The 17,377-nt window shown below is 42.3% G+C and overlaps 1 protein-coding gene across 1 annotated transcript in view; it reads left to right on the forward strand.

Annotated features, from left to right (window-relative positions):
- Positions 1 to 6,955, forward strand: part of LOC103084960 (glycine N-acyltransferase-like) — an 8,264-nt gene extending 1,309 nt beyond the window's left edge. The window contains exons 2-5 of the mRNA XM_007455683.1: positions 1,836 to 1,943; positions 3,405 to 3,531; positions 5,856 to 6,027; positions 6,454 to 6,955. Coding sequence (XP_007455745.1) covers positions 1,836 to 1,943; positions 3,405 to 3,531; positions 5,856 to 6,027; positions 6,454 to 6,856 — 810 coding nt within the window. The 3' untranslated portion in view covers positions 6,857 to 6,955. The remainder of the gene's footprint in view (positions 1 to 1,835; positions 1,944 to 3,404; positions 3,532 to 5,855; positions 6,028 to 6,453) is intronic.
- Positions 6,956 to 17,377: the final 10,422 nt, after the last annotated feature.

A 17,377-nucleotide genomic window follows, 5' to 3' on the forward strand; every position in this document is an offset into this window, starting at 1 on the left:
AAAAAAAAAAAAAAAAAAGAGAACTAGATTTCTACTGTTTTATAAGACACTCCTATAAGATGCATACATTTTAGATAAGATAAATGCATTCACCTGCCTCACCCCCCAGTAGATTTGTTACTCCATCTTTCTGTATAAAGGAGAAAAATGTTAGCATTATTTTATTCGTAGATCATATGGCTTCATTTTCATTTATTAGAAATAGACTAATGAAACAACTCGCCCTGTTCTTTAATTACTGCCAAAAATGCCTTCAAATCAACTAATTTAAAACTAAAATGTCACCCACTTTGGTGGATCTCACTAATATTAATCTCTGTTACCTAATATTTAACTACTTTCACTTGATAATCCTTAAGATCCAGGCAACCTCTCAAAGAGACAGTCAATTTTTCTTAGAGGTTACATCAGTTATACATGTTACGAACGCTTGCCTAAGATATTTTTATGGTAAGCAGCTATTTTTGAAAATTCTTCAACCTAAAAGTTTTTCTTCCGTGCTCTGTAGTATAGAATTTTGTGATTTAACTTTCTCTTTGCTCCTTGGGTTAAGTGGACTCCAAACATCTTGAGGAAACTCTTGGTGGTTCCCAAGTGTCCTTACTCGGAGCATCTCTGTGGTAAGATAAAGCGGCCCTCTTGTCTCCACAACTTTCATGAAGAAACAGCTTTGGTTGTATATTAAAGATATACATTTTTCCCCTAGTTGAAATCTAGAATAGTTGTTTGCCAGGTACTTTTAATGGAGGTATAACCTAGAACTCAATACTTGCTTGAGTCTCATTGACAAAACGTCCATCTGTTCTAATTGTTGGATATTAAGTACATTTTACTGCATGTGTCAACTCCAGCTGAGTCCATTTAGAGTCGCTGCCTGGCTCACTGCGTTCTGAGTTCAGCAGAAAAAAAAAAAAAAAAGAGTGTTAATTAATTCAGCCCCGGGGGAATAAGAAAGAGGAAGAGCTACACAGATTTTCATTATCCTGTAATGGATAATGTATTAAATCTAAAGCAATTTTACACACCCCCAAATGCAAAGGCGTAAAAAGAAACATCTATATTCTGCCAGACTACGGAATTTCTATATCAAGCCTCCATTCATAGCTGAAAACAATGATTTCAGGTAACCTCAGGCAACTTAGATTTTTTTCCCCTTCTCTTTCTCCATAGTGTAACATCAATAGTTCACGTCGGGTGGAGGGTGGTAGGAGGGAAGGATGTTGGTACAGTCTTTGGTCATCATCTACCCATGGTAGAAACAATTCAACTGCATACATTTTTTTTTTTTTTGACTTTGGTCATTGGCATGTTTCCATGCTGGTATCTGCAGAGGCTTCATGTTCACAATAGTAATGTGGCCCATGGTGATATCCACTGCTGCATTCCCCCACCCCCAAACCACCAGGACACTTAATGTCTACAGGCTATCTCATTCATTCTCTCCCTGCTTTCCCCTCTCTCTCAACAAACTATGCAAAAAGGCAGGGTTGGGGACTCAAGACTGGACCGAGACTGTGGACTTCCACAGCCCATTCTCTTGAACATTTTGCTTTAGCCTTTGCTTATTGTGGGAGGAAATTACCTTTCTAGAGGGTACTGTGGACATACATGTTAAAGAGTTTTCAACATGTCCATAACCTTTGAACCAGCAGTTACCTGATGGATAATCTAAGAAATCTTGCCCATGAAAAGATTTCTGTGCAAGCATGCTCTGCAAAGAATTAGTTGTTAAAATGAAAATTTGGAAACAGCTGAAATGACCCTCAGTCCTGGTCAAACAAGGCACTTTGCCATCCCTTCCTAATAAGCTGACCCTCTCACTTTGGATACTGCAGGTTTATGGGACCGTCTTCCACATGAACCAGGGGAACCCTTTCAAGCTAAAGGCCCTGGTGGACAGGTGGCCTGATTTTAATACAGTGGTTATCCGCCCTCAGGAGCAGGTAAGGTGCCAGATGTGACATGAATTTGCATCTGTGTTTGTATTTGCTATGTGCCTACCGTGTGCCTGGCAACGTGGTAGACCCTGGGGCTACAGAAATGAATTGCAGTGATAGTGAACAAGTCCTTGCCTTTAAGAACCCCACAGCCTGGAGGAGATTACAGGTAAGTAAATAAATTACAACTTAGTGTAAAATGTTCAAAAACAGAAAATGTACAATATACGGAGATAGCACAGGCAAAAGCTGATTAAACTATGGAGTCTGGAGATGGAGGTTACAGGATCAGATTAGATATACTACTTAGTGGATGTTTCATCTGAACTGGATTTTGTAGATAAATATATCTTTGTTAGGCTGACAAAGAAAGGAGGACATTCTAACCAGAGAAAGTAACAAGGACAAAGATAGGAAGGTATGAAACAGGACAGTTAGTTGGCTGATTATAAAAAAATTTTTTTATAATATTAGAATTTCCATATGCATTTTGGGGAAACATTTAAAAATTAGTGAAACTAAATAGTTAATACATTTCAAAGACAAAAAGCCCTAAGTTTATTTTAAAACATCCAGTAAAATTACAAATTTATAAAAATACAAATATATCTTTCCTACAAATAATAAGTTATTTAAAATCCATGGAATTAAACAGTATATAATATGAAGAAATTTATATTAATAATAAAAACTGAACTGCAATAAGATTATTTGACCTTTTATCTTAAATGGATCTTAAGAAACAAAATGTGTTAGTGGTATCATTGCTGACTTGTGAGTGTATTTTTGTGCAACAATTCCAACTATTTTTGAAAAGGTTTCTAATTCTGCACTCAAGATAATATTTTCCTGTGCCTTCTTCCAAATAATCACATCTCTTATTTAATAATTTGAGGGGATATTTCCAAATAAGTGGTTTCTTTGTTTTTCTGTAATTACAATTTGTTCAACTATTGTATTATTTTATGAAAGCATTTCTAACTGGTTTTCATCTTCTTTGTCTTAATTTAGTATAGATGGAAATGTCAATCCAGAAATGTCAATGACCAAATTTAATACTGTCATCTTCATAGCTTGTGTATTCTGCAAGTGTTTGAAGTATAGAAAAATTTATTCTTGCAACAGAAGCTTTTCCTTGTCAGTTGCTTTTCTCTTCTTCCTGTTGAGGAAGATGAAAATATAGAAGAATTCTTTCTAAATAGTTGTGTCTTTGCTTGAGTTGAAATTTTCACACAATATATGGGTAGAGAATAGTACTGTTCTGCCGCTTTTCATCATAATTTGAACACCTGAATCTCCCATCTTGATCTCATGATTTAAATGATTCAGAAAAATTTCTAATGCACCAACACAAACACCAATATTTTAGTACTTAAAAATACCACAGTATAGTAGAATTTAGAAAAAAGTATTACAATCATGAAAAATAAGACATTTGTTTTGCCCCCCTTTTCTCAATGATAACAGGACATGACAGATGATCTTGATCACTACACCAATACTTACCATATCTACTCCAAAGACCTCAAAAACTGTCAGGAATTCCTCAGCTTACCAGAAGTCATCAACTGGAAACAGCATTTGCAGATCCAAAGTAAGTATAAAAGGAACGGAATCTGTGCTGAATCACATCTCCATCCTGAACAATTTCTCCTATGACATGTATCTCCTTTCTCCAAGCCCCAGACCCTCAGCCTGCTGTCAGTTTTTTTACTCAGCTGCAACTATACCTGTAAAGGGGGAAAAAACACCCTCAAAGTTTATACCTAATGGGCTTCATATAGAGGACTGCAATGTAATCCCCTGAGAGCTAAGGATTTATGGCATATTTTGTGGACATATCCAGGATGCCTTAGGGTGGTTGGGTATCAAAGCAGAGCTTTCCCCAGGGTCTTTCATTCCTAGAATTGGAATGACAACTTGTGCCACAGAACACCTCCTAGGTCATAAAGAGCAACTTATATGGTTATGAGCGTGGTCTCCAGAGTCAGACTACCTAGGATGGCATTTGCCTGTTACTTTGCCATATAATCCTAGCCAGGGGCTTGTCCTATCTGAGATCCTGACTTTCATATATAAAAACGAGGGTAATAATTGTACCTAGGACTTCCCGGGTGGTGCAGTGGTGAAGCATCCGCCTGCTGATGCAGGGGACACGGGTTTGAGCCCTGGTCCAGGAAGATCCCACGTGCCATGGAGCAGCTAAGCCCGTGATCCACAACTACTGAGCCCGCGTGCCACAACTACTGAGCCTGTGTGCCACAACTACCGAAGCCCGCATGCTCTAAGGCCCATACTCCGCAACAAAGAGTAGCCCTTACACACCACAACTAGAGAAAGCCCGTGCGCAGCAATGAAGATCCAACACAGCCAAAAATAAATAAATAAATAAATAAATTTACTAAAAAAATAAAAAATAAATAATGGTACCTAAAACATAGCAGTGTTGAAAAGATTAAATGAAATCTTAGCTAGGAATTGCTTAGTGCAATACCTGAATGTTTCAGTTAACTTTCACTACATAGCAAACCTCATAATTCTGTGAATCAACAATTGGACTGGGCTTTGCAAGGCAGTTGTTCTGCTGGTCTCCTCTGGGTGTAGCTATGCATCTACAGTCAGTTGATGGGTGACTGTGGGCTGGTTGCTCTAAGATGGCCTAACTTACAAGTCTGAATGATGGTCTGACTGTCAGTGCTGGCTAGGCCCTGGTGACATCATGATAAGAGCACATGTCTTCAGCAGGCTAGCCGTGGCCTTTTCATGTGGTGTTGGCCTCAAGGTAACCAGAAGCACAAAGACATGGTGAGCCCCAATGTGCAAGCATTTTTAAGCCTCTCTCTGCATCAAATTTACTCTTTCCCATTGGTAACACAAGTCATATGGCCAAGGTCAGATGCAGTGCAGGAGGGGACTATTCCAGGGAATGAGTACAAGGAGATGTGGGCAAACTGTGGGCCATTACTGCAACAATCTACAGCATTGGGAACATAGTAAGTACTCCAGAGATGTTGGCAACTACGGTTATTATTATTTTTTAAAATTTTATTTATTTTTGGCTGCGTTGGGTCTTCGTCGCTGTGCGCGGGCTTTCTCCTATTGGGGTGAGCGGGGGCCACTCTTCGCTGCAGTATGCAGGTCCCCCATCGCGTTGGCCTCTCCCATTGTGGAGCAGGGGCTCCAGGCGCGCGGGCCCCAGTAGTTGCAGCTCGTGGGCTCAGCAGCTGTGGCACACGGGCTCTAGGGCTCAGGCTCAGCAGTTGTGGCTCACGGGCCTAGTTGCTCCACAGCAGGTGGGATCTTCCCAGACCAGGGATTGAACCCGTGTCCCCTGCACTGGCAGGCGGATTCCCAACCACTGCTCCCCCAGGGAAGTCTCGGCAACTATAATTATTATAACTCACCTTCTTTGATCATCAAAACTGCATGATTGGGCTTCCCTGGTGGCGCAGTGGTTGAGAGTCTGCCTGCCGATGCAGGGGACACGGGTTCGTGCCCCGGTCCGGGAAGATTCCACATGCCGCGGAGCGGCTGGGCCCGTGAGCCATGGCCGCTGAGCCTGCGCGTCCGGAGCCTGTGCTCCGCAACGGGAGAGGCCACGGCAGTGAGAGGCCCGCGTACCGCAAAAACAAACAAACAAAAAACCTGCATGATTACGTAGCCCAGAAAACTTAGTTCCAGTCTTGGTATTGCCTCTAATGGCATGACCATGGCTGAATGAATTTCTAGGCATGCTTTTGCTTTTCCAAAACAAGGAAAATTGCACAAATCCTGATTACATGAGCCCGTTCATACATTAGCAGCACCGAGCCCATCACCAAAATTCTCTGCCTAGAAATCCTCAGACACTTCCTACTCCACTGGAGAGCTTCTCCAGTGGACATAAATCATTGCATTTCTCCTTATAATCCCATCTAGGTTCACAGTCCAGCCTGAATGAAGTAATACAAAGTCTTGCAGCCACTAAATCCTTCAAAGTCAAGCAATCACAAAACATTCTCTATATGGCGATTGAGGCAATAAGGGAACTGGCTCCTTCCCTGCTGGATGTAAAGAACTTATCACTTAGCCATGGCAAACCCAAGGCCATGTGAGTTTGATAAAAGCTACCCTACGCTACTTACACCTCTCACTACCAAAGTAGCCTCCCCACTTCTCTTTCTGCTTTTGCTCTGGCTGCCCACAATTGATCTTTTTCAAAGCGGCCAGAATAATCTTTTTTAAAAACGTAATTCAAACCGTGTTTCTCCCCTGCTTAAAATACCCCACCATTTCTTTTCTCACCTGGAGTATATCCAGCCTATGTCAACTTCTTTGACCTGTCTTGTCCTTCTAGCTCACTCAGTCCAACAACATCGGCCTTCTTTCTGTCCCTCTGTCATTACAAGCTCACTTATACTCCAGAATTTGCGTTCGCTATTTCCTCTGCCTACTCTGTCTCTCAAGATACTAGAGGTAAGAACAAATATAAACCTCTAAACTCATGGACTTTGCTTTTCTCTTGGAACATCCATAGTGACCAAGAGATGTTTAAACTCTCATCGTTGGATCCTACCCACGCTGCCGTGGTGAATAAATTCTGGCATTTCGGTGGCAATGAGTGGAGCCAGAGATTCATCGAGCGCTGTATCCGGACCTTCCCCAACTTCTGCCTGCTGGGGCCCGAGGGGACCCCTGTGTCCTGGTCCCTGATGGACCAGACAGGAGAGATGCGGATGGGGGGCACCCTACCTGAGTACCGGGCCCATGGTCTCGTCACCTACGTCATCTATTACCAGACCCAGGCTCTGATCAAACGTGGCTTCCCCGTGTATTCTCATGTAGACAAGAATAACAAAATTATGCAGAAAATGAGTCACAGTCTGAATCATATCCCTGTGCCCTGTGACTGGAACCAGTGGAACTGTGTGCCTCTGTGAAGCAGCCCTGAATCCAAGACGGTACGGGATGGGCCTGAGGATGCAGCTGGAGGAGCCGACGGGTGGGTGGAGGGAAAGAACCAATTGTAACTGTAATCATAGGTAAAGGAGTGGACATTGTGTGGGTCCCGGGGCAGCAGTGTGAATGGTCGACAGGACCACTACCGTCGATGGGCTGGCCTTAGATATCTCAGCATAAGCAGCATCCAGTCCTCCTGCAGTGGTTTCATAGTTATGTCCCCCATGCTTCCAGTATCTCCGCCATGCTTCTTCATCTGCTACATGTTGCCCCAAATGGCTTCCCCTGGGACTCTTAGGGCATGGGCTGGTAGACCCTTGCCAGTTTTTCCAGGGAGGGCTAACACTTCCTGGGCATTACGACTTATTCCTCTCTTTCTATGGCTTTTCCCTTAGTGAGGAGCAAGTGGACTCTACTCTTTAGGTCTGTAGACATTATCCTCTCCTCTGATTGCTACTTTATAGGTATATCAAATATGTTATATACAAATATATATGGTATATTATGTTAAATATGACATGCATGATATAGCAGGGAGAGTTATTAAGAAAAAGACTAACTTATGTTAGCCTGTCCCCCCCAACCCTTCCACTCTGGGGAAAATGATTCAATATTGTTCCTAAAAGCTGAGCTTCCTAAAGTCACCTGAAACCCTCAAACAATAAAGAGATTTTGCATTTGATTGTATAAGCTGAAGCTAAGTGGTTCGTGACGGGGAAACATGGCGTGAGCTAATGGGGAGAGGAAAGTGGGAACAACCAGCCCCAGGAAGGTGGGGATTTATTGAGAAGAGATGGAAGTTGAGGGGGTGGGGGGTATAGCATGGATGCCTACTGTTCCGCTTGACCTTGGCATATTACTTCAAGATGCCAGAATTCTGTACAGTTCAGACCATTGTCTCATGGGAGAATCTGGTTGCTGGTGTGGAAAGATATTCTTCCTGGTTGGGACAGGTCAGGTGGGAGAGTTTCCTGCCCCAGCCCTTCGAGAGAAACAGCACTAAACACGAGTACCGGGCAGCAAACAGAGCAGCTGAATGAAGGTGATCACCTGGATTAAGAACTCGTTGCCTCTGGTCCACCTAAGCCTGAAATTAAGCTGTGGAATTGGGGATGAAGACCCCCACAAATATACATGAGCGTGCGCGTGCGCATGCGCACACACACACACACACACACACACACACACACACACACAACTGAGGTTTAATTTCTTCGCCAGTTGAGCGAGTGAAGGCTCAGTTTAGATCAGGTTTCTCGACTTTGGCGCAACGGACATTTTAGACTGGACAATTCTTTGCTGTAGGTCTGTCCTGTGCATTTGTAGAATGTTTAGCAGAATCCCCAGCCTCTACCCACTAGATGTCATTAGCACCCTCCATCCCAATTATGACAACTAAAAATGTCTCCAGATATTAGTAAATGTCCTCTGGAGGCAAAGTCACCTCTGGTTGACATTTAGTTTAGTGGTTCTCAAAGTTGAGCCTGCTTCAGAATCACTTAGCAGGCTTGTTCAAACAGGTTGCAGGGCCTCACCCCTAGATTTTCTGATTCAGTAGATCTTGGGGAGAGTTCCAGAATTTACACGTCTAGCAAGTTTCCAGGTGCTGTTGATGCTGCTGGCCCAGGGACCATACTTTGAGAACCACTGGTTTAGTGAAATAATAGAATATATCTTATTCCCTAGACCATAGATGAAAATTCTGATGCCATACTACTTTCATTTCTGTATGAGTACAAGTTGATACTCCCCTCCAAGAATCCCCTGTAGTCGTCAGGGAGAGAGAGGCTTTGTGGTTCTGAAACAGGGAGAAGGAATTCAGGCTTTGGTAAAGGAAAACACACACTGGTGGCAGCATATAGCGGGACATTGTTGATAGCTAACATCTTGGCTCATTAGCTCCAAGACCTGGCCCTGCAACAGCCTGTAGGCTCCAGGGCTGGAGCACCTCAGGCCAAACAACTAACTAGGCAGGAACACATCCACCCCCATCTGCAGACAGGCTGCCTAAAGACTAAAGAGCCCACAGCCACCTCTGGGCTTGCCTCCAGACACGGCCTAGCCCACCAGAGGGCCAAGACCCAGCTCTGCCCACCAGTGGACCGGCCCCTCTCACCAGGAAGCCAGACCATGCCTCTAGACCAGCCTCGCCCACCAGAGGGCAGACACAAGAAGCTAAAAAACTACAATCCCACACTGCAGGCCAGATCCTACACTGGCACTGGCTGGGCCCTGGCCCAGCCCACTAGCTGGCCAACGCAACCTTTAGGACACCCTGGACCCCATACCCAACTGACTCAAGAACCACCCCCCACCAATAATATTAAATGAGCTCTGGGATTCCAGAGCCAGATTCTAGGACCCAGCTATGCCTACCAGTAGTCTGGCCCTAACCCCAAGATCTGACTTAACCAGCCAGTGGGTGGGCAACAGTCCCAGAGCCTTTGGGACCCTGACTCCGCCCACCGGTGAGCCAGCACTAGCTCCAGGGACCCCCTAGGATTCTGCAACTAGCCACCTCAGGACCAGGCCCCACTAAATAGCAGCCAGCTACATCCACACAAGGCAGGGCCTGGCAACCGACCAGATGGGGGCCTACCTGACTGCCCGCACACTTAGCCCACCCCAACAGAAAAACCCATGTAGCGTTCTTAGGGGGAACGCCTAAAGCACGTAGCTTGGGTGTCGAGATGGGAGTGCACTGCTGGGACACAGGATGCCTCCTACAGAGGGCCACTTCTCCAAGGCCAAGAAATGTAACTAACCTACCACATACATAAAAATACAAATAGCAACTTAGAGAAAATGAGGCAGCAGAGGAATATGTTTCAGGTGAAGGAACAAGATAAAACCCCAGAAGAACTAAGTGAAGTGGAGATAGGCAACCTACCTGAGAAAGAGTCCAGAGTAGTGATCACAAAGATGACCAAGGAACTTGGGAGGATAGTGGATACACAGAGCAAGACGTTATAGTAAGTCCCCTACATATGAACGAGTTCCATTCCAAGAGTGTGCTTGTAAGTCCAATTTGTTCGTAAGTCCAACAAAGTTAGCCTAGGCACCCAACTAATACAATCAGCTGTATAGTACTGTACTGTAATAGGTTTATAATATTTTTCACACAAATACTACATAAAAAACAAACAGGGGCTTCCCTGGTGGCGCAGTGGTTGAGAGTCCGCCTGCCGATGCAGGGGACGAGGGTTCGTGCCCCGGTCCGGGAAGATCCCACATGCCGCGGAGCGGCTGGGCCCGTGAGCCATGGCCGCTGAGCCTGCGCGTCCAGAGCCTGTGCTCCACAACGGGAGAGGCCACAACAGTGAGAGGCCCGTGTACCACAAAAAAAAAACAAAAAACAGACACAAAAATAAAGAAAACATTTTTAATCTTACAGTGCAGTACCTTGAAAAGTTCAATAGTACAGTACAACAGCTGTATGCCCCTGGCATACAGGGGCTGGCATTGAGTGAACAGGCAAGAAGAGTTACTGACTGGAGGAGGGAGAGAAGGGAGGAGATGGTAGAGCTGAAGGATCGTCAGAAATAGGAGATGAAGGGCAAGGTATCTTTTCTCCTCACTCCAGTCTCTCAATTCTTTTCACTTTTGTTTCCATTGTTATTGCTTGGCACTTCTTAGCAGTACCGGCTACCTCACTGCTGCTTTTACACTCGCTTCCAGACATCCTGGGCTTGAAAAAAGATACTGTACCACTGTACTCTATACAGTGCTGTACAGTAAAGTACACAAAAGCACAGCCACTTGTAGAGGAGGCACCCACGTGACAACGTACGCCAGACACGTGACCTAACTTACGTGATTAGACATGCGACCGTATGTTTGCATCTTTGAAAGTTCGAAACTTGAAAGTTCATACGTAGGGGACTTACTGTAGAAAATTTTAACAAAGAGTTAGAAAATATAAAGAACAACCAAAGAGAGATGAAGAATATAATAACTGAAATGAAAAGTACACTGGAAGGAATCAGTAGTTGACTAAATGAGGCAGAAGAATGGATCAGTGAGCCGGAAGACAGAGTAGTGGAAATTACTGCCACTGAACAGAAAAAAAGAAAAAATAAAGAATGAAAAGGAGCAATCCAGTGTCCTTAAAGATGAAGATAAGATATTTTATGGGAAACAAGACTTCCCAGCCTTTGGTGGGTTTATTTGGATATCCTTTTAACATGTTGATTGCCTTATTGTTTGAGGTAGGTGGCAAAGAAATATCTGGGATACCCCAGGGTTTATGCCCGTGCCTGTCTAGAGACTTGAAGTCTCCAGACCCTGAGTATCATTGCTCAATTGTCTTGGTAACTTTCTTATTTGTTTTAATTGCAGGATTTCCTGTCTAGGATAAATAATAATGCTATATCAAGGGCTTTCATGAGGAAAAGATAACACAATGCATGTGAAAGTGCTTTACAACCGCTACATGTTGTATAGTTACAGAATATTGCTTTAATATGCCTAAATCTAGTACCCTGGGTAATGGGGTAAAAACATGGGACTGGGGTCAGGAATGTATCTGAATTACGAGTATGGCTCAGCCACTCAGTGTATGATACTGGGCAAATCCCATCAACACTGTAGATTTTGTTTTCCCATTTTTTTAAATGCAGATAAAAATACATGCACTTGTAAAACTAGATATGAAAAGGATTGCATAAATGCAAGTTAGAGAATTGGCTCAAGATTGCAGATGGAGCCCAGTTATCAGTTGCTGAATTCTCATCAAATGATTGAATTAACATCAATAAGAGTCAGGGAAGAGAAAAAAGAATGTATTGATGCTCCAGATGTGTTGGGTAATTCCTATAAGCTGGAGAATGAAAAGGAGTAAGATTATGGTGAAATAAAAGTGTAAGAAACTGCCATCTGTAATACATGTGTGAAATGTCAACTAGCAGACCGTGGGAGGCAGAATCGGCCCAGAGTCAAGAGAAAAACAAACTAGAATAAACCTAACTCAGGCCTGTTATTGGTCAGAGCTAGATTATGCAAGCGTGGCTGGTTGGCCTTTGATTCCATCCTGATTTTTGCTAAGCATTTTGCAAATGTGAGTGTTACCAGAGGAGAAGACAGTGGGGGGTAGGGGAGGGGCTTTGGGGACTGGAAGCTACAGAGAGCTCTGACCCTTGAAAGAGGGGAGGGCCTCACACAAAGAGGGCAAATTACCACCACAACTTGTAAAGTTCCAGGCCCATCCTCCAAAATACCAGGGACGTGGAACAGTAGCTCTTTTAAAATTGTGACTAGGAACTCTCAAACTCAAAGATAAAAAGAAAACCAGGAATGACCAAAGAATTGACAGGGAAAGAAAGGCATCAAACTTGACCTGTGGATGAATTCACACCTGCTGAAAGAGAAATAGAGCCATTAGGAGACTTTAGAAAAGTAGAGTTGTTGATATTTTATGTTACATTCTTAAAAAGGAATCAACTAGAGATTTCGGAAATTAACTACTGGAACTTTGAATAAAAATCTCAACGGATGGACTGAGTAGCAAAATGGACACGGTTGAAAGATAATTAGAAAGCTAAAAAGTTCTGGTAGAAAGTATATCTCAGAATATCACATAGAATGAAAATGGGATGGAAAATATGAAAGAAAATATAAGGGAACTGAACAACATTGACAAGTTTAAAGATCCATCTAAATGGCATTCCAAAAAATGAGAACAGAGCAAATGGAATGATGAAAATAATGTAAAAGGAAGAAAAAGAAGAGGTGGCAGAAGCACCAGAAGAAGCAGATTTTCCAAAAGTGAGGAATGATTTAAGATTGAAATAACTTACTTAAGACTGAGTGTGCAAAGAACTCATTAGATCTATTACTGTAAAATTTCTGAGCACCAGGGCTTTCCTGGTGGCGCAGTGGTTGAGAGTCCGCCTGCCAATGCAGGGGACACGGGTTCGTGCCCCGGTCGGGGAAGATCCCACATGCCGCGAAGTGGCTGGGCCCGTGAGCCATGGCCGCTGATCCGCAACGGGAGAGGCCACAACAGTGAGAGGTCCGCATACCGCAAAAAAGAAAAAAAGAAAAAAATATTTCTGAGCACCAAAGATGAAGACAAGGTCACACAAGGTTCCAGAGAGAGGGGATAAACTGAGGGGTTTTGATAAGAAGAATAAAAATCTTACTGACTTCAGACCTCTCATTGACAGCCCCAGATACTTAGCAGAGAAGTGATGCCATCAAATTTCTCTGGAAATGTCTTAAACCTACAATCATAGAGACAGGCAAAATAGTATCTAATTAAAAGGACAAATTAAAGAAGTGTTTGGACATACAACAACGCAACAGGTTTAATACACAGAGAATCTCTCTCTCTCTTTGAAAATGAGAGAGACAGTAGTTCTGTGGGGTTGAAACAAGCTTACTTATGCTCAGGAAACCTGCATTCTTTTCAAAAAATAGAGCAATTTTGTCACGTCTAAAAATTCTACAGCCCTACCAGAGGCAAGGGCTGGTTAAGATCTCTTTAGTGATTAATTTTTCAGGTTTTTGAACTCTGTAAAATTAGCATCATATATTGAGTACTCTTTTATGCCTGGATTTTCCATTCACCAAACGTCTATGAGACTTAAGCCATGTTATGTGTGTTGGTATTTCATTCATTTTATTGCTGAGTACTATCCCATTATGTCCCATCCTATATGGGTATGATCAGCTCATTGGCAGGCCCATGTCACAGGAAATAGCTCCGTCAATACTAAATTCCAATATTTTACAATCTGATCTAGGTAAATATTGAAAAAGACTAGTTTAGTACATTCAATGCTATCTTCAATAGGAGCAGGCTGCTTTTCCTCATCAATTACATGATCAATCCTTACATGATCTAAAAACAGGTGATTCTGGAAAAGAAATCTGAGAAAGACCTCCTTGGAGCCCCCCTGGAAGGGACTTTATAGGTATTCCTTTTTTTTTTTAACAACTTTATTGGAATATAACTGCTTTACAATGTTGTGTTAGTTTCTGCTGTATAACAAAGTGAATCAGCTATATGTATACATATATCCCCATATCCCCTCCCTCTTGCGTCTCCCTCCCACCCTCCCTATCCCACCCTCTAGGTGGTCACAAAGCACCGAGCTGATCTCCCTGCGCTATGTGGCTGCTTCCCACTAGCTATCTATTTTACATTTGGTGATGTATATATGTCAATGATACTCTCTCACTTCGTCCCAGCTTTCCCTTCCCCCTCCCCATGTCCTCAAGTCCGTTTTCTATGTCTGAGTCTTTATTCCTGTCCTGCCTTTAGGTTTTTCAGAACCTTTTTTTTTTTTAATTTTCAGATTCCATATATATGTGTTAGCATATGGTATTTGTTTTTCTCTTTCTAACTTACTTCACTCTGTATGACAGACTCTAGGTCCATCCACCTCACTACAAATAACTCAATTTCGTTTCTTTTTATGGCTGAGTAATATTCCATTGTATATATGTTTCCCTTCACTGCAAATAATAATTTGTTTAGGTTATAAGGACAATCCCACCCTGACTCTATAATTTACTTCTTCCAAGTTATTGCTGGTTCAGTCAACTTAAAGAATCTCTACACGTGGTGGCGCCTTAAAAAATCCACAAATAATGGATATATATTCAACTGATGCTTTTAAATGTGAGTTTGAACAATGATACTCAGAGTATCATATATGTCCATGATTTGTAGATTTTTTTAAGGTGCCACCATGTGCAGAGATTCTTTAAGTTGACAACAAAAGGAAGTTTCATTAAAATAATTTCTCATCTTTCATCTCTAATGTCTTTAATCTCTACTTTTAAAATCTCTTCATTTTATTCTACATGCAGCTTACCCTGTTTGCAAAGCATCCACCAGTGCAGATTATAAAAACTATATTTCAACAAGGGACATGCTGGACTTCCCTGGTGGTGCAGTGGTTAAGAATCTTCCTGCCAGTGCAGGGGACACTGGTTCGATCCCTGGACCAGGAAGATCCCACGTGCTGCAGAACAACTAAGCCCGCGGGCCACAACTACTGAGCCTGCGCTCTAGAGCCCGCAAGCCACAACTATTGAGCCCACGTGCCACAACTAATGAAGCTCGCCTGCCTAGAGCCTGTGCTCCGCAACAAGAGAAGCCACCACAATGAGAAGCCCGCGCACCGCAAGGAAGAGTAGCCCCAACTCGCGGCAACTAGAGAAAGCCCACATGCAGCAACGGAGACCCAACGCAGCCAAAAAATAAATAAATAAATAAAATCTATGTTTTAAAAAAAAAACAAGGGACATGCCACTGAATGTCATGACTATTCATGTGCTGGTGCTAGTGCTTTCAAACAAATTTGTTTTGTGGGACTTCCCTGGTGGCACAGTGGATAAGAATCCACCTGCTAATGCAGGGTACATGGGTTTGAGGCCTGGTCCGGGAAGATCCCACATGCCACAGAGCAACTAAGACCATGCGCAACAACTACTGAGCCTGCGCTCTAGAGCCTGTGAGCCACACCTACTGAGCCCATGTGCCACAAATATTGAAGTCCACGCACCTAGAGCCCGTGCTCCACAACAAGAGAAGCCACCGCAATGAGAAGCCCGTGCACCACAACAAAGAGTAGCCCTCGCTCGCCACAAATAGAGAAAGCCCACACGCAGCAACGAAGACCCAACGCAGCCAAAAATAAATGAATAATTTTTTTAAGAATTTGTTTTATGGTGCCCACTCTATTGCATTTTTGAGTAGGTTATAAATCTTGTTAAAACCAATAAAAATATAATTTCAGAATGTTTTAAAAAAAATGATACTCGGATCAACTACTAGCCTTTAGGAATATTAGTAAGATACTATGAATAAACATTCATGGAATGTTTGCTGGAAAAATACTTTTGGAAAGCCTTGTTGATAAGAATCGACCAAACTTGATCAAGATTATAAAATACTGTCATTCAACCTAATCATTTGAATCACTCCAACCCTCAGTCAGACTAGCCCTTTGCCAATGTTCAGAGGTATTTCCTTTGCAGTAATACTACAAATTAAGTTCCAAACACTCAGACATTTAAACCTTGAGTTATTCCTAATGAAATGATAAAAGGTTAAAGTTTCTTAGACATAAAAAAAAAGTGAGGATTGTACTAAACTGTATTACATTAATTTTATCAATGATGATACACTTTTTGGACAATACTATGAAAAGAAGATTCCTTGTGCTGTAAAGACAGACATACAAATATTCCTGAGAATCAGGAACTGTTCTTCATGATATAACCCAGATATGGAACACCTACAGAAATAATAAATGTAGCCACACCTTACGAGAGACTCCTGGCTTCTTATCCTATGAGGGAATCAGGTTCTTCTCTGCTAAGCCAGGACTGTGGGAATCTTAGTTAAGACCATTCCAGTGTATTTCCTCCCCGACTCCCCCAGTGTACTATGGGTCCTTTCAAAGAGTCTGGAACTGTCAAGTACACCTGGGGTTATACCTGTTAGCTGATGGGACACCTCTAGCTGCAAGTGGTCATCTGTGACTGTCCTTCATAATGACTGTCATAATAAAGCACACACTTCAATCTATGCAGTCATATCAAACTAGTTGATGTTCTTTAGCCCACAGAGTTAAGGATAATGGAACAGTCTTGAGTTTTCTTTGGCTGACTGGTAAGAATCTGTGCCATTGCAAACACAGTGGATTAACACCAAAGGAAAGCTGGAACAATCTATGTGTAAGATAAATAAAATTCTCCCTGGCTTTCTATGCTTTTACAACAGGAAACGGTTTCTTTTCCTAAGTTAGTTCCCTGATACTGTAAAAGTAATTTGCCTCCATACTTCTATCTCCGTTTGCAAGATACATTCTGTATGCTATCTGACTACAGATAATGTTTTTACATGAATTTGTTTTCCTTGAATACCAGGAATCCCAAATTAAGGCGAAACCTTATCTAACATTGTGACTTGTGCATCTTCACTTATATATAATGAGCTAGTTAGGAACGGCCGCCTTGAGTCAACATAAATGAGGAATTTGGTGGGGAAGTTTCTAGGAAAATCTCACACTGTGTATAACTGTGTAGGACGGTGTAGTAGGACAACATGTCATCTGTTTCTGACATTCTTCTCTTCATTGTGTCACATTAGAATGATCATATCAAAAGGGGCTGGATTCATAACCACAGGGAAAAAGTATTTCACTAAATATTTTGAGAGATATTTACATATGCAGCTTACCCTACATGACGGTAATTTTGTTTTGCTATGTTTCATTTAAGAGACATTAATATTCATTTTATATTTGTCAGGCACTTACCTAAGCATTTCACAAATGTTAGCCCATTTAACTTAAAAAAACAAAAACCTAGGGAGGGATAAATTGGGAGATTAGGATTGACATATACACACTACTTTATATAAGATAGATAACTAATAAGGACCTGCTGTATAGCACAGGGAACTCTGCTCAGTACTCTGTAATGACCTATATGGGAAAAGAATCTATAAAAGAGTGGATATATGTATATATATATATATATATATA

This window comes from Lipotes vexillifer, unplaced genomic scaffold (genome assembly GCF_000442215.2).
Source record: "Lipotes vexillifer unplaced genomic scaffold, Lipotes_vexillifer_v1.1 scaffold977, whole genome shotgun sequence".
NCBI classification, from domain to species: Eukaryota; Metazoa; Chordata; class Mammalia; order Artiodactyla; family Lipotidae; genus Lipotes; species Lipotes vexillifer.